The sequence below is a fragment of the Vulpes vulpes genome, chromosome 8, assembly GCF_048418805.1.
Source record: "Vulpes vulpes isolate BD-2025 chromosome 8, VulVul3, whole genome shotgun sequence".
Lineage (NCBI taxonomy): Eukaryota > Metazoa > Chordata > Mammalia > Carnivora > Canidae > Vulpes > Vulpes vulpes.
In genome coordinates, this window is record NC_132787.1 from 5,835,410 (window position 1) to 5,853,375 (window position 17,966).

The window sequence follows — 17,966 nt, forward strand, 5'->3', positions numbered from 1 at the left end:
GATGAAAGGCAAAAGTTGTATTTCAAATATTTTTCAAAACTTATAATGAGATCATTCTTTTTTTCCCTTGGCATCAGATAGAAAGCTTGTTTAAAAATATTCCTGCAAAAAAAAAAATATATATATATATATATTCCTGCAGGGCAACCCCCGGGGTACAGCGGTTTAGTGCCACCTGCAGCCTGGGGTGTGATCCTGGAGACCCAGGATCGAGTCCCACGTCGGGCTTCCTGTATGGAGCCTGCTTCTCCCTCTGCCTGTGTCTCTGCCTCTCTCTCTCTGTGTCTCTATGAATAAATAAACAAAATCTTAAAAAAAATAAAAAGATAAAAATGTTCCTGCAATCTCAGAAATTCGGATTGATAAATTTAATCTCATTCTCCCGAGTTTGTGAGTTGTAGAAAATGAGTTTACCTAGATTTTAAAGAATTGACAGTACATAGGTCATCACTGTGATCATATGACACTTCACCAAAATTTCTGAAATTTGCTTTTGGACTAACTGCTGTCATAAGTCATAAGACATGGATAAATTTTAGATATGCACAAATTATTTTTTTAGTTGGCTATAATCTATAGTATAGATTACTATAACTTTTTGGTGGTGTGATAGAATACTTAATATAAGATTTATCCTTTTAGCCAATTTTTTAGTATAGTACTGTATAGTACTGTGTTGTTAACTATAGGCATTATACAGTAGGTCTCCAGGACTTATCTTGTAACTGACTTTGTATCCTTTGACTAACAGGTTCTTGTTTTTCCCTACTCTCCAGTCCTCTATTTTACTCTGTCTGAATGAATTTAATTCTCTTAGGTTCTTCATATAAGTGAGATCATATTTTGTCTTTCTGTGTCCGGCTTATTTCACAGCAAAAGGCCTTCATTCATGTTGTGGCAAGTGGCAGGATTTCCATCCCTTTTTTTTTTTAATTATGGTAAAATGCATATAGCATAAAGATACCATCTTAACCATTTTTAAATGTATATTTTAGTAGTATTAAATATATTCATATTGTTTAACCGTTATTACCGCTCATCTCCATAATACATTTCATCTTGTTTTTGCTGAGTTCTGAGTTCAGTGTGGGGCTTGATCCCATAACCCTGAGATCATGACCCAAGAGCTGACACCAAGAATTGGATGCTTAGTCAACTGTGCCACCCACGTGCCTCTCATTTCATCTTGTAAAATTGAAACTATACCCATTATATAAGTCCCCACTCTCCCTCCCTCTCAACCCCTGGCAACCACAATTATACTTTCTATCTTTATGATTTTACTACTTTTAAGTACCTCATATAAGTGGAATCATAAAGTATTTGTCTTTTTGTGGCTTATTTCACTTAGCATAATGTCCTAAAGTTTCATCCATGTTGTAGCATATTGTAGAATTTTGTTTATTTTATTTTTATTTATTTATTTTAAAGATTTTATTTATTTATTCATGAGAGACACAGAGAGAGAGGCAGAGACACAGGCAGAGGGAGAAGCAGGCTCCATGCAGGGAGCCCCACGTGGGACTCGATCCCGGGTCTCCAGGATCACACCCCGGGCTGAAGGCGGCGCTAAACCACTGAGCCACCCGGGCTGCCCCGAATTTTGTTTATTTTATTTTATTTATTTATTTATTTTTTGTTATTTATGTATTATAGTCACAGAGAGAGAGAGAGAGAGGCAGAGACACAGGCAGAGGGAGAAGCAGGCTCCATGCACCGGGAGCCCGATGCGGGATTCGATCCTGGGTCTCCAGGATCGCGCCCTGGGCCAAAGGCAGGCGCCAAACCGCTGCGCCACCCAGGGATCCCTACAGTGATTATTTTAGCTTTGCAGTAAGTGTTAAAATCAGGAAGTACAAATTCTCCAGTTTTGTTTTTCATTTTCACTTTGATTTGGCTATTTGGGGTCCTCTGAGATCCCATATGAATTTTAGGGTGGCTTGTTCTATTTCTGCAAAAAACATCATTGGGATTTTAATAGGGACTGCAGTGACTTTGTAGAAGCTTAGGGTAATAATATTCACATTTCAACAATTTTAAGCCTTTGAATCTAGAACATAAGTTTTCCATTTAGGTCTTTTTTTTTTTTTTTTTTTAAGATTTTATTTATTTATTCATGAGAGATACAGAGAGAGGGAGGCAGAGACACAAGTAGAGGGAGAAGCAGGCTCCATGTAAGGATCCTGGGAATCCAGGATCATGCCCTGAGCCAAAGGCAGATGCCCAACTGCTAAGCCACCCAGGCGTCCCTCCATTTAGGTCTTATGTAATTCCTTTTATGTTTTGCAGTTTTAATTGTACAAGTCTTTCACCTCCGTGGTTAAGTTAATTTATAAGGTTTGGTGGGGTTTTTTTTAATACTGTTGTAAATAGGATAGTTTTTATAATTTACTTCATAGATTGTTCATATATAGAAATGCAGCTGAATTTTATGTGTTGACTTTGTATCCTGTTACTTTGTTGAATTCATGTATTAATTCTAACTTTTTGTGTATGTAGACATTTCTATATAAGGTTGTATCATCTGCAGACAGATATTTTACTTATTTACCAATTTGAATGTTCTTTCTTTTCTTTTCTTGAGAGAGGGAGGGAAAACATGTGAGTGGGGAGGGGCAGAGGGAGAGAGAGAGAATCTTAAGCAGACTCCATGTTCAACACTGAGCCCAGTGTGGGGCTCCATCTCACAACTCTGACATCATGACCTGAGTAAAAATCAAGAGTCAGATGCTTAACTGAGTCACCCGGGTGTCCCTGAATGCTTTTTGTTGCCTGGTTGTTCTGATGTGAAGTGAAAGGGGGCATCCTTCCCTTGTTCTAGATCTTAGCAGAAAACCTTTCAGTTTTTCACTGTTGAGTATGATATTTGCTATGAGTGTTTCATATATGGGTTTTACTATGTTGAGGTGGTTTCCTTCTATTCCTAGATTGTTGCGTGTTTTTTTATCATGAGAAGGTGTTGGGTTTTGTCAAATGCTTTCTATATCTAGAAAATCGTGTTTTTTTTCCCTTTATTGTGTTTATATGGCATATTATATGGATGATCTTTGTATGTTGAACTATTCTTGTATTCCAGGAATAAATCCCACTTGGTCATAGTGTATAATCCTTTTAATATGCTGCTTAAAAAGATTGGTGTTAACTTCTTTAAAAGATTCACCAATGAAGGCATCAGGTCCAGGGCTGTTCTTTCTTGGGAGATTATTTTATTATTAATTCAATCTCCTTGCTAGTTATAAATCTACTCAGATTTTCTATTTCTTTATGGGTTATTCTCAGTAGGTTTTGTATTTCTAGGAATTTAATTTGTCCATTTCATCTATATTATCTAATTTATTGGCATATAATTGTTGAGAGTACTTTTATAATCCTTTTTATTCTGTAGAATTGATAGCAATGTCTCCACTTTTATTTCTGATTTTAGTAGTTTGAATCTTGTTTTTTTCCTAGGCCATCTAGCTAAAGGCTTAATTTTGTTCTCAAAAAGCCAATTTCTAGTTTTATTAATTTTTCTCTATTCTATTTTATATTTTATTTCTGCTCTAATTGTTATTTCCTTCCTTCTACTTGCTTTGGCTTGCGTTCTTTTTTTTTTTTTTTTTAAGATTTTATTTATTTATTCATGAGAGACACACACACACACAGAAGCAGAGACACAGGCAGAGGGAGAAGCAGGCTCCATGCAGGGAGCCCGATGTGGGACTCAATCCTCTGTCTTGAGGATCACGCCCTGGGCCGAAGGCGGTGCTAAACCGCTGGGCCACCCAGGCTGCCCAGCTGTTCTTTTTGTATTTCCTCAAGTGTTTGTTGAGATCTCTATTGTTTTTTAATGTTAGTGTTCATAGCTCTAAATTTCTCCTAGTGCTGTTTTTGCTGTATCCCATAAGTTTTGTTATGTTGCATTTTTGTTTTCATTCATTTCTAAGTATTTTCTAGTTTCCGTTTTGATTTCTTTAATCCATTGGTTGTTTAAAAGCGTTGTTTAGGGGCAGCCCCGGTGGCTCAGCAGCTTGGCTCAGTGGCTTAGCGAGGCCTTTGGCCTGGGGCGTGATCCTGGAGTCCTACATCAGGCTCCTGGCATGGAGCCTGCTTCTCCCTCTGCCTGTGTCTCTGCCTCTCTCTCTCTCTCTCTCTCTCTCTCTCTCTCTCTGTGTGTCTTTCATGAATGAATAAATAAAATCTTTAAATAAATAAAAGTGTTGTTTAGTTTCTACAGTTTTGTGAATTTTCCAGTTTTCCTTTTGTTACTGATTTTTTTTTTTTAAGATTTTATTTATTCATGATAGACAGAGAGAGAGAGAGAGAGAGAGAGAGGCAGAGACACACAGGCAGAGGGAGAAGCAGGCTCCATGCCGGGAGCCTGATGCGGGACTCGATCCCGGGACTCCAGGATCGCGCCCTAGGCCAAAGGCAGGCGCTAAGGGATTCCCGTTTTTTTTTTTAAGATTCTATGATTTTTTTTTTTTAAGATTTTATTTATTCAAGAAACACACAGAGAGAGGCAGAGACAAAGGCCGAGGGAGAAGCAGGCTCCCCATGGGGAGCCTGATGGGGGTGTTGATCCCACAACCCTGGGATCACAACCTGAGCCAAAGGGAGATGCTCAACCACTGAGCCACCCAGGTGCCCCTGTTACTGATTTTTTAAAAAAATATATTTTATTTATTTATTTTGGGGAGGGGGGAAAGAGAGTGTGAGCCCTTGAGAGTGAGTGCTCACACATGGGAGCAGGGGGAGGGACAGAGGGAGAAGTAGATTTCCCACTGAACAAGGAGCCTGACCCTGGCTGGATCCCAGGACCTAGAGACCATGACCTGAGCCAAAGGCAGACGCTTAACTGACTGAGCCACACAGCAATCACCTTGTTGCTGATTTCTAACTTTGTCTTGTCAGAAAAGCTAATTTGTATATTTGTCTTTTTTTTTTTTTTTTTTTTTAAGATTTTATTCATGAGAGATACAGAGAGAGGCAGGCTCCTCACAGGGAGCCCAGTGTGGGCCTTGATCATCCCTGAACTGGGATCACACCCTAAGCCAACGCCAGATTCTCAACCTCTGAGCCACCCAGGCGTCCCCATATCTGTCTTTTAAAAATCTAGACTGGGCAGCCCCGGTGGCACAGCGGTTTGGCGCCCTCTGCAGCCTGGGGTGTGATCCTGGAGACCTGGGATCGAGTCCCACATCGGGCTCCCTGTGTAGAGCCTGCTTCTCCCTCTGCCTGAGTCTCTGCCTCTCTCTCTCTGTGTCTATGACTAAATAAATAAAATCTTTAAAAAAAAAGTCATTAAAAAATAAAGAAAATAAAAATCTAGACTCACTTTGTGGCTTCATATATGGTGTCTCCTGGTAAAGGTCCCATGTGTACTTGAGAAGAATGGTTTATACTGTTGTTGGGTATGTTCTGTTTATGTCTGTTACATCTGGTTGGTTTATATTTTAAGTTCTTTTTCCTTATCTTTTGTCTGGTTTTTCTGTCTAGTGTTGTGGGTGGGTATTGAAGTCTCCAAGTGAAGTCTTCTGTCAGTTTTGATGGTCTTTTATTGGTATATAAATGTTTATAATTGTTATAATTGCTATATTGAGTCTTTTATTAATATATAATGTCCTTTTGTATCTCTTGAAACCTTTTTTTTTATTTTTTAAAAAATTTTTAAAGAAGATTTTTATTAATTCATGAGGGACACACAGAGAGAGAGGCAGAGACATAGGCAGAGGGAGAAGCAGGCTCCATGCTAGGAGCCCGATGTGGGACTCAATCCTGGAACCCCAGGATCATGCCCTGAGCCGAAGTCAAATGCTCAACTGCTGAGCCACCCAGGCATCCCACCTTTTTTGTTTTAAAGTATATTTTGTCGCATATCAGTATAGCCATCCTTGCTCTCTCTTGATTAGTGTTTGCATGATTTATGTTTTTCCTTCCTTCCATTTTCAGCCTGTTTGGGTCTTAGGATCTCAGTTGCTTTTAGATGGCATATAGCTGGATCATGTATTTTTATGCATTTTGACAATCCCAGTCTTTATTGGAGAGTTTAACCTATTTACATTTTTTTTAAGATTTTATTTATTTATGACAGAGAGAGAGAGAGAGAGAGAGAGAGAGGCAGAGACACAGGCAGAGGGAGAAGCAGGCTCCATTCAGGGAGCCTGATGTGAGACCCGATCCCGGGTCTCCAGGATCATACCCTGGGCTGAAGGCGGCACTAAACTGCTGGGCCACCGGGGCTGCCCCTATTTACATTATAGAAAATGTCATTATGCTTATGCAGTTTGTTTTCTATATGCCTTGTCTTTTTTTGTCCCTCATTTCCTGCATTACTGTCTTTTAGTTGATTTTTTCATAGTGAAAATTTTAAATTCCTTTCTCATTTTGTGTATATTCTATTGCTGTTTTCTTTTTGGTTACTCTGAAGATTACATCATAAAGATATAATAGTTTGAATTTATACTAGTTTAACTTCAGTACATACAGAACTTTTCTTCTTGCTACCTGCATCTCCATATCTTTTAGTTGTTGATGTCACAAAGTTGTATTTTTTATATACTGTATGTCCCAGAACATTAATAGTCCTTTTAAATGCATTAGGCTCTTAAATTAAATAGAAAATAAGATTTGAGTTACAAACCAAAGTTACAGTAATACTAGGTTTTCCTTTCATAATACTTTGCAGGACTCCCTTGAGCACTTCTTGGATGACTGGTCTAGTAGTCATGAACTCCCTCAGCTTTTACCTATTTGGAAGGTCTTAATTTCTTCCTCATTTTTAAAGGACATTTTTGTTGCATATAGGATTCTTGGTTCACAGGGTTTTTTTCTTTTAGCACTTGCAGTGTATTGGCCCACTGTCTTCTGGCCTCCAAAGTTGCTGATGAGATACTTGTTCATGATCTTACTGAGGATCCCTTGTACCTGCTGATTGACTTCTCTCTTGTTGCTTTCAAGATTCTCTGTCTTTGGCTTTTGAAGTTTAGTATGTCTTGTGTGAGCCTCTTTGAGTTCATCTCACTTGGAATTTTTTTTGTGAGATGAACTTTTGTTTCTATTCATGTCTTTATCAAAGTTGGGAAGTTAGCAGCCATTATTTTTCCATATATTCTCTCCACCCCTTTTTGTCTTTTCTCCTTCTAGAGTTTTCAGGATGCATGTGTTGGTCCACTCGATGGTGTCTCATAGGTCTCTTAGACTCTCTTCACTTGCTTCAATCTTTTTTCAGTATAATTTTCATTGTCCTATCCTAACGTTTGCTGATTCTTCCTTCTGCCTGTTCAAATCTGCCTTTGAATCCTTCTGGTGGATTTTTCATTGCAGTTGTTGTATTTCTCAGCTCCAGGATTTCTTTTTGGTTTCCTTTTAGGTTTTCTGTCTCTTTATTGATAATTCCATTTTGTTCATATATTGTTTTATTAGCTTTGTCCACAATTCCCCTTATATAGTTATTTGAGTATCTTTAAGGGAGTTATTTTAAAGCCTTTGTGTTGTAGTTCTGCCATTTCAGAGGCAGTTTCTGTTTATTTATTTTTTTTCTTTTGAATGGATCGTACTTTCTTGTTTTTTTAAATGCTTTGTGATTTTTTTGTTGAACACGGGACATTTGAATCTGATAATGTGGTAATTCTGGACATCAGATTCCCAGGCTTTTCTATTTTTTATTACTGTTTTTGGATGGAGGGGTCGATTTGATTTTGTATGGTGTCTTTGCTGAAGATCACCCTGAGGTATAAACTAAGATACTCTCACTTCTTTTCTGATCCTTTCCCTGAGAATATGTGATCAAAATTTTCTAGTTCTCTCTGTATATGTAGTTTTTATTTTTATTTATTTAAAAAAAGATTTTATTTATTCATGAGAGACACAGAGAGAAGCATAGACATAGAGGGAGAAGCAGACTCCTTGCAGGGAGCCCATTGTGGGACTCAATCCCCCGATTAGGATGACACCCTGAGGAAAGGAGAAAAAATGAGTGGGAAATATCAGAAAGGGAGACAGAACATGAAAGACTCCTAACTCTGGGAAACGAACTAGGGGTGGTGGAAGGGGCGGGGGGGTGGGGGTGACTGGGTGACGGGCACTGAGGTGGGCACTTGACAGGATGAGCACTGGGTGTTATTCTATATGTTGGCAAATTGAACACCAATAAAAAACAAATTTATTAAAAAAAAAAAAAGGGGATGACACCCTGAGCCCAAGGCGGATTCTCCATCACTGAGCCACCCAGGCATCCCTGCAGTTGTTTTTTTAATATCCTGCTCTTTAATGTCTGGCTTCCAAAAGGGGAAAAAAAACAAAAAATGAAGGGGAGAAAGGGTGCCATCTTTTAAGTCCCCTGGAAGTCACTTTAACCAGAGGGGCAGGAGGTTGTAACGGTAGAGGTAAGTGCAGCAACAGTGGCTGCCTGCCTTTGGGTCTGTACCTCTGTGATCAGAAGCTGCAATCAGGGATCAGAGCACAGAGCCTGATATTTGCAGGATAGAGTCCTTTGTGCTAGTACTTGCTTCTCAAGGTGTGTAAGCTATTCTAGGAACAGGTGCACAGCTGCCTCCATTGTGGCTGGGGTAGGAGATGGGTAGTTACTAATGTGCTGAGAGATGCAAGAGTTGATCTAAGTTAACTCCAGTTTACTGTTCAAGGCTTAACCCAAAAGTTGCAAGCCTTTTTTTTTTTTTAAAGATTTAATTTTTTTTTTATTTATTTGTGAGAGACAGAGACAGAGAGAGAGGCAGAGACACAGGCAGAGGGAGAAACAGGCTCCATGCAGGGAGCCTGATGTGGGACTCGATCCTGAGTCCCCAGGGTCAGGCCCTGGGCTGAAGGCGGCGCTAAACCACGGAGCCACCTGGGCTGCCAAGTTGCAAGCCTTTAACAGACTCCAGAGTTCCAAAATAGTTACATCAGACAAATTCTGCCAGTGAAATTATTGTCTAGGTGGGGAGACAGATTTCTGGTGCTTCCTTCTCTGACTTTTCCCCAGAATCCTTTTTTAAGGCAAGGTATTATTTCATTGTACTTATATGCCACATTTGCTTATCCATTTACCCATTGATGGACATATAAGTTGCTTCCATCTCTTGGCATGAATAATGCTGCAGTGAACATGCAAGTGCAGGGATCTCCTTGAGATCTTGTTTGTGTTACTCTTGACTTAAGGTTTTTAAAATCTTACTTCTAATGTTATGATCCCAGAGTAGCCTCCTGCCTGTGGGCTATCCAGGTCTTCCAGTGTTGCAGCAACCACAATCTCCTCAATCCAGGTTTTGTTTTTTTTTTTTTTTTCCATTTTATAAATTACCTGTGGTGAAGAGATGTTATTTGCTTCATTCTAGGCATGCCAGGCTGCCAAGAAAACAAAAGCAGATGATCGAGGAGCAGATGAAAACACTTCGGAGCAGACTATTCTCAATATGATTTCCCAGAGCTCTTCAGACACAACTATTGCAGGTTTAATGAGCATGTCAACTTCTTCTACAAGTGCAGTGCCTTCCCTTCCAGCCACTGAAGAGTCATCCAGCAACCTAAGCAATGTGGAGATGCTGCAGGGCGAGCGTTGGCTTTCCTCCCAACCTCCTTTTAAACTGGAACCTGCTCAGGGTCATCGGACTAGTGAGAATTTAGCACTTATAGGAGTTGATCATTCTTTGCAACAGGATGGTTCTAATGCATTTACTTCCCAGAAGCAGAATAGTAAAAGTGTGCCATCAGCTAAAGTGTCACTGAAAGAATACCGTGCAAAGCATGCAGAAGAGTTGGCTGCTCAGAAGAGGCAGTTGGAGAACATGGAGGCCAATGTGAAGTCACAATATGCATATGCTGCCCAGAATCTCCTGTCTCACCATGATAGCCATTCTTCAGTCATTCTGAAAATGCCCATAGAGGGCTCAGAAAACCCCGAGCGGCCTTTTCTGGAAAAGACTGACAAAGCAGCTCTCAAAATGAGAATCCCAGTGGCAAGTGGAGATAAAGCTGCCTCTTCAAAACCAGAGGAGATAAAAATGCGCATTAAAGTCCATGCTGCAGCTGACAAGCACAATTCTGTAGAGGACAGTGTCACAAAGAGCCGAGAGCACAAAGAAAAGCACAAGACTCACCCATCTAATCATCATCATCATCATAATCATCACTCACACAAGCACTCTCACTCACAGCTTCCAGCTGGTACTGGGAACAAACGTCCAGGTGATCCAAAACATAGTAGCCAGACAAGCACCTTAGCACACAAAACCTATAGCTTGTCTAGTTCTTTCTCCTCTTCCAGTTCTACTCGTAAAAGGGGCCCTCCTGAAGAGACTGGAGGCCCAATGTTTGATCATCCAGCCAAGATTGCCAAGAGTACTAAATCCTCTTCTGTAAATTTCACCTTCCCTCCTCTTCCTACAATGGCCCAGTTGCCTGGGCATAGCTCAGACACAAGTGGCCTTTCCTTTTCACAGCCCAGCTGTAAAACTCGAGTTCCTCATATGAAACTGGATAAAGGGCCCACTGGAGCCAATGGTCACAATGTAAGCCAGACAATAGACTATCAAGATACTGTGAATATGCTTCACTCCCTTCTCAGTGCCCAGGGTGTTCAGCCCACTCAGCCCCCTGCATTTGAATTTGTTCATTATGGTGAATATCTGAATCCACGGGCTGGGGGAATGTCCTCCAGATCTGGCAATACAGACAAACCCCGGCTACCACCTCTACCATCAGAACCTCCTCCACCACTTCCACCCCTTCCTAAGTAAAAGAGACAGAGGAGGAAAAAAATTTCTTAAAAACAAGTTTTTTTTTTTTTTTTTTTGGTAACTACTGATTCTCAACTAAGGAAATTACTTCCCTTATGAAATATGTCACCCTTCTTGGACTAGGGAATAAATTAATGTCGAAATGCAAGTGGGAGGGTGGTAGAGGGGCTTGGTTATTATAGCTACTGCCTCAGAAATTTGACTATTTTATTATAGTTTTTACTGGTATTAGAGAGGTGAGAATGTGTTGAAGCTGTGAAGGATTAAGAATACTTTCTCTGTTCTTGGCCTCTCCACCTCCTAATTAGGTTGATTAGAGTTGATGTCTTCCCTCTTCTTGCCAAGACTGAAATATGGAGGGTTTGTTTTATCAAACAGTTGTGGATCCTTTTGGTGTTTAATATATCAGAAGAGAGGAAGTATTTAAACGTCAAATCTTTTAAGAGACTTTTAAAAAAATAATTTAAAGAAAGTAAGTTATCTGTTTAGTTTTTTTTATATCATCGGGGAGGGGATAGGGATTTTGCTGTGTGTATGAGATACATAGCAGTGACTCCTGGGGGGTGGGATTGAAGGGTGGGGGGTATGTAGGGGGGATGGGGTAGGCTTTTGGCCTTGAGTTCTGTCTGATAGGCTCGGCCACTTGAAGTGTTGAGACCTTAAAGTGTGTACGTAAGTGTGGGTGTGTGTTTTTAAGTGTGTGTGTTTAAAAATCATGTTTTATCTTTCCCTCCCTGTCCCTCACCATCTTCACTTCCCAACAGTCTACTAGAGAGAACACAGTGTGGCCTTTAGAACATAAAGGAAGGAAGAGGCATGTGTTTAACATGGTATTTTCCCATTTCTTTATGTTTTAATTGAGTGGTAGCCTTCTAAATTCTAGTTTGGGCAAGTGCAGCCAATAGCCTGATTCTAGACTCCATTATAAAAACTTCCCCTTTACCCTCCCTTTTCCTTTTGATACAGAACAAAGGTGGGGTTGAGGAAGAAGGATTGGAGAGCAAGGCTGGCTTCTGCCCTACAGAATCGGGTGTGTCTTTTTTTCAAGTTGGGCTTTGGGAAAGTGTTCGAGTGAGAGCAGTCTCAGGGTCTCTGAAGGGAAGGGGGATGTGCTGTATATCCTGCCTATGAAAGCCCAGACCATATATGAGAATAGTTCTGGGAGAAGCCATGGAGCTAGAGGATACTGAAAACAATGAAATTGTGATTGGGTGTTTTTAGGATATTGTATTTTAAATTGCATTATGAATGTAAGACTTGCTTTTTATTTGTGTATCTGAAGGGAAACAGCTGCATCCTTAATTTTTGCAACCTATACGATTCAGAGATTGGAGCTTGTGAATTTAACAGTACTGGTGTCATGAGGGTGAGCAAGCCTAGTCCACAGATCCAGATTGTCCATCTTTGGTGGCTTTAGTTTCTAGGCAGAGGTTTTTCAGAAGATTTCTAAGAGTCCTTTAAAAAAATGGATCAGAAGTTCTATTCTTATGGGTGCTTGATTATGGTGCAGATTTCAGGATAATTGGTGTTCAAGATCTAGCACTCAAAACTCATCACTTTTGTTGAGGCAAGAAATCTGTCAAGGGGCTTACACAACCAGGTTGTGTAACTGAAAATGCCACCAAGCCACAGATCATTTGATGTGATATTCTTTGGTCTTCATGGTCTTTTTGGCTATGGAAAAGATGATGCAGTTTGAATTTGTCCTTATTTTTAATGCAGCTTCCTTTACGCCAAATAGTCTGTATAGAAAAATTGAATATTTTTCATTGGAAGGCATGGGGAGACAGGAGTTGTACATGTGCTGCTGCTTGCCAGGAGTAGGTCGAGGAGAAAACTGAGGCAGTTGGAATTGTTGATGCACTGGCCTAATATAGGAAGGAATTTGTACAGTAAACCTTAAGGTGAATTAATGTCCTGCATCTCTGCATATTTGAACTCTCCAGAGTGCCTGCCATTGCTGTGTAAAATGAGCTCTCTGCCGACTTATAAACCAGTATTACTTAGAGTGTTACTTCATTTTTATAGACGACATTTTCCTCTATCTCCCTGATATTTTCTGTGTTGTGCTAGGTAATTGGTAGATGTGTGATGTGTTTACTAAATCTAGGCTTTCTATTTGTTTAGATTTTGTTTGGTGGAGTCTACTTTCCTTCCTGACCTTCCCAAAATTTTATTTAGTTTGGATCTGTATCTTTGTGGAATCAATCACTGATATGATTATGAAAATGTCTTTTCCAGCATTCAGTTTTTCTCAAGTGTCACATTTTTTCTAATCATATGCACTCCTTCACCACAGAGGCAAACATACCCACCTGGCCTCAAGCAATTCTCCGTGGCATCTGTAGTTAGTTCCTTAGACCTCCTGTTTGGAGTGAACTAGATAGTGCTTACTAGAGCCTAAGAGCTACTTTATGCTCTGCAGTCTGGCCTTTGCACTAGTAGTTCATTGCTGATGTAGGTCAATTTAAAGACTTCTATATTATTGCCTCCTGATACTGTTTTAAGATATTTTCAGTGTCTCTTTTTAGATCTCTGTGTATGTCATGAACGTCCTGTGTGCTCTGCATGAAGCTGCTGCATTTGGGTTAGCAGATGTGCCTGTCAGCTAGCATGCCTATTGTTCAAATTACATAAACTTAGGCTTCAAAGGATTGTGTGGTTTCTAAACTCTGTGTTTTCTCTAAGCTCACCCCTTCAAAGGGTGAGAAATGGGATTTATACATCCGAAGTTAGTCTAGTTAAACATGGCTTTTTTTTTCCTTTTAACCTAGACTATTAAGGATAAATGGTGGTAAGCAGGCCTGGAGCCTCAAGTTCTGTAAATCTCATTACTAAAACCTTGCTTGACTCTTACGTTGGCAAAAACAAACACCTGTGGAATGTCCTGAAGGCTTTTAATCAGATACCTGTGTTGCTGTTGGCTGAACTCTAGTGAAGCATTAATTTAAAGCTAAATTGGTCTTCTGGAATATCAGTTATGCTTTTTTGGGTTTAGAAAATATGTAGGAATTAGTCTAAGCTTCTCACTCATGAATCAATGTGTTTCCGAGACTCTCAGCTTCCTCTTTTTTTTTTCTTTAAATGATTTTTTTTGTGTTTTGATTCAGTGTATCCTTTTTCATAGTTCTATATTATTGGCTTCACCAGTGTTGATAGAAAAAAAAATCAAATCTTGAGTTGGAAACAGCAATGGATTAGGATATAGAAATAAAATCATGGTAACATCAGTGCTGGATTTCCTTAAACTTCTGCTACCTAATTCCCCATGTTGAAAGTGCATACTCCTCATATTTTGCTTCTGGACAAAGGCAATTAGAGGAGTCTTAGCCCAGTATGATAGGATTTTAAAGATCTTTCCCAACAGAAACACAGGAATTGTGGGAATATGGGGACAGATGAGGTTTTTTAAAGGATTGTTCTTTTGTCAATAAGTTATTTTGATACTAATGCTAGTAAAAGGGATATTCTAGAACATCTTGAAGTTGGAATACAAATGTTATTCTCTTGGGTTTAGGAGAATTTAAGCAGTCTATGCAACCCTTCACATTGTGAGAAATAAGCCCTTTGCAGTCCCACTAAGCTTTCAGTGACTTCAATGCCTCCTCAGATTCCCTGTGTTGCTGCTTGTTGACACCCAGCTTTTAACTGAGTGTTTGCTCCTGATGGTTTAAGAAATGTTCATGTTGTATCACACTATCAAGTTTTATTTTGTCTTTTTATCCCTCTGTGGGTGTGTGTTTGAAACAAGCATGGTACTGTAATCCTACCTGATAGAGTGTTCTGGAATGAGAATTCTTTCCTAAGCGGGAGACCCTTCCATTTTAATGTTTCTAAAGTTTTTAATATGGACTTGGCATTGGAAAAGGGAGGGAAAGAAAATGTTTACTAAAAAGCAGTGTCTGATCTTCCCCTTTATGAGTGCATATTTATGGTCGAATGAAAAGAAGAGAAAGACTCTTGGGTTTTCCGTTGCCATGTTAAGTATGGAGAGGGATGCTTGACAGCATGCTAATTGAAGCCAGAACAAGTATGTCTCCATCAGGTTATCAGGAACTCTTCAGTTGAATGCTGAGGACCTAACTGGTTAGTGGTAGATCATATTGGAATTGGTTACAAGATAGAAGTGCTGTCTGGGTTAAGCACCCTAAGAAAAGAATGCAGCAACCTAACATAGTGTTAAACTAGGTTTCTGGATTTGAAACTGATCTTTCCCTCGCCCCATTCCACACACCTGAAACTGTCCGTTTTCTTATCAGACCAAAGAGCAAAGAAGAAAAAAAAAAGTAAAATACTTTACCAATCTATGTCACTCAGGTACAATTTTGTGGTAATATTTTTGTCTGTTTTCTTTGTATTGCTCTTAAGAGTCCTTTCTCAGCACACCATTCTGCTGTTGCCTCTGTCCTCCTCGGGGCACCTCAGTTCTGGATGCTACCCCTGGGATCTCTACCGCTGTTATGTGACTGATAGGATGTAAGTGACCATTACAGTAAGGGCTCTTTGTAAAAAATTCAAAAAAACATTTTTAAAAAATTTAAAAAAGGATGTTGTATACATTTTATAGTCTGGCTATCAGTTTGATATCTTGCTGTCAAGTATGTTTCTCAATCTGTATTTATCCATCCCATCAATAAATGTTAATGATAAAACACTCATCTGATTGTTGTTTATGTGTCCTAAGTCTTTAAATTAGGCTTTACCTGCTGTTTTACTCTTATGATTATAGTTTTTAGTTTTGGTAGTATATACTTTCTGACTACACAAGATCCTGGAGAATTGAGTCCAGGAAAGACCTAAGATTTGGTTGTCACAGTGAACCTGGTAGTAGTATAAAGTATGATGTAGTCAGAGGGGGAAAAAAACCCACACTCAATATAGCATTCTTGGTGGTGCCTGGAAAAACTGATAGTGAATACTCACTCTTTTCCTGATACATATAAACCCCCCCGACACACACACGGTAAATCTTGTAAATTACACATTTAAAGGGAAAGAATACTTATGCCAAAATACTTCAAAATTATAACAAAGCAGAAGCTATGGCTTAAAAACTAAAAGGAAAAAAAGATCAATTTGACAGAATGATGTACACATCTGAAAAAAAAATCACTTTGAGTTCTGGTCAACCTTCCATTTTCTAAAATAAGACAACTTAAGATTTTTGATTGCTGTATCTCTCCTAAAACTTGTGGAAGTTGCTGACATTTTAGGAATTCTGGTCTGGTTTGAGTGGAAGAAAAGTAAATGAAGAATGTAGGAATGGATGATATTACAAAATCCTAAGTTTTAGTGACTTGCCTTTGTTAAGAGAGTTAATATCAACTGTGTCATCCTTGGCAATAGATGAGGTACATAAATCACAGTATAAAGGTGGATCCCCATGAATAGGGCTTGTTAAACTAATTCATACAGTTAGGTTTCATCTTATGATCAATGCTTGCATGATCCTGGTCTTTATCATTCAATGTTCTGAGGAAAATTTGAAACCCTTTCTGTGTCTTCTGTGGATTTTATTGGCTTGATAGGATGCATGTATTTATTGCAGTCTGGCTCTGGGGCTTATTTCTGAACTGATTTAGTTTATGTCACATGTCTTAACTTGTGCTACCTTTTTTTGTACTGTGGCATATCCGCCCTTTTATTTCATATAACACTCAGGCAAAAACAAGTTAAAATTGAATATTAGGTAGACCTTTACTGAAGAATAGTTTCAGGTACTTTCCTGCCTTATTCATTCATTAGAAAATAGTACCTATCAAGTGCTGTGTACTGTTTACTGATGGAATATGGCAGTAAACGTAACAGACATCCTGCCCTCATAGAACTTAACACATTCTAGTTGTAGTGGAGATAAGTAAAAGTATGTTAGATAATAAGTACTTTGGAGAATGTTAAGGGGAGAAAGAATAGAGATTTTTTGTGTGTCTGTGTTTAAGCTAAGTAGGGCTCTTGAAATTGGAAATAAGATGGCTAGGAAGGAAGAAGGCCCCATAAAATTACAATTCAGCAAAGATCTGAACGAGATGAGAGCAAGCCATAACAGTAGCTCATGTAAGAACATTACAGGCTCTTTTAGGAAACAAGTACAAGGTTCTGAGGTGAGAATATGCTGGTATGTTTGAAAATTGCAGGGAGGCCAGTCTAGCTGGTATGGACACAAGGTGAAGAGAGAGTAGTAGGATGTGTGATTAGAGAGGAAATGGAATGCTAGGTACTGTAGGGCCTTGTAAGCCACCATGTTAAGATCGTGAAATGCATCAATGGAAAGCTTGGAGCAGAAAAGGGACGTGGTCTAGCTGAGGTTTTTATTTTTTTTTTTTTGTAGCTGAGGTTTTAAAGTGTTCTTTGAGCCATCTGTATTTAAAATGGCTTTCGTAATAAGGTAAGAGATGAGAGTGGTTTGGATCAGGTAATGAGAAGTTATATCTTGAATTTGGAGGCAGTAGGAACTGCTGTAAGTTTGGAAGAGAATAGTCATGGGTGATTCCCAGTGTTTGGCCTGACCAACTGGAAAGGTGGAGTTGTCATACTGAGACGGGGGTAACTACAAAAAGAGCAGGAGTTTGGCATTCATTCATATTCATTCTCTGTGTCATGTGCACACACACCCCTTTCTCTAGGATTGGCACTGAGAACTACAAATTCTCAAAAATTCTCTTTCCTTCGAAACTTCATCTTTGCCAAATTCTTTTTACAAGCAGCCTCAGGTCCACTTGAACCTATTCATTAGCTAGCAGAGTGTTCAGTGGATTAAAGACAGATATCTTAAAAAAAAAAAAAACAAAAGCCATCTTCTTTGTTAAACAGCACAAAGAATTTGCCAACATGTTGATCCTTTAATAATATCTTCCCTCTTTCCCACTTAAAGGTAGTGGTTGTAAATAGCAATTTTTTGCTTGTTTTAGCAGGTGGATTTTTTTTTTTTCCTGCCTGTGTGGCTCAGCGGTTGAGCGCCTGCTTTCGGCCCAGGGCATGATCCTGGAGTCCCAGGATCGAGTCCCACATCAGGCTCCCTGCACGGAGCCTGCTTCTCCCTCTGCCTATGTCTCTGCCTCTCTCTCTTTGTGTGTCTCATGAATAAATAAATGAAATCTTTTTTAAAAAAAAAAAAAAGATTTTTTTTCCAACTAAGACCTATAGTTGACACTCTAAACACTGAAAGTCTGTTGCATCCCTAGCTAGTTCCTAATGCCTCTTTTCATTGTTCACTGTAGTAGAGTTTTGATATTACCACATCTGGTTTCA

General features: G+C 39.3%; 1 protein-coding gene across 1 annotated transcript in view; it reads left to right on the forward strand.

Annotated features, from left to right (window-relative positions):
* The window catches only part of CCNT1 (cyclin T1), a 33,026-nt gene extending 17,650 nt beyond the window's left edge, over nucleotides 1-15,376 (forward strand). Inside the window, exon 9 of the mRNA XM_026000215.2 lies at nucleotides 9,318-15,376. Coding sequence (XP_025856000.1) covers nucleotides 9,318-10,718 — 1,401 coding nt within the window. The 3' untranslated portion in view covers nucleotides 10,719-15,376. The remainder of the gene's footprint in view (nucleotides 1-9,317) is intronic.
* Nucleotides 15,377-17,966: the final 2,590 nt, after the last annotated feature.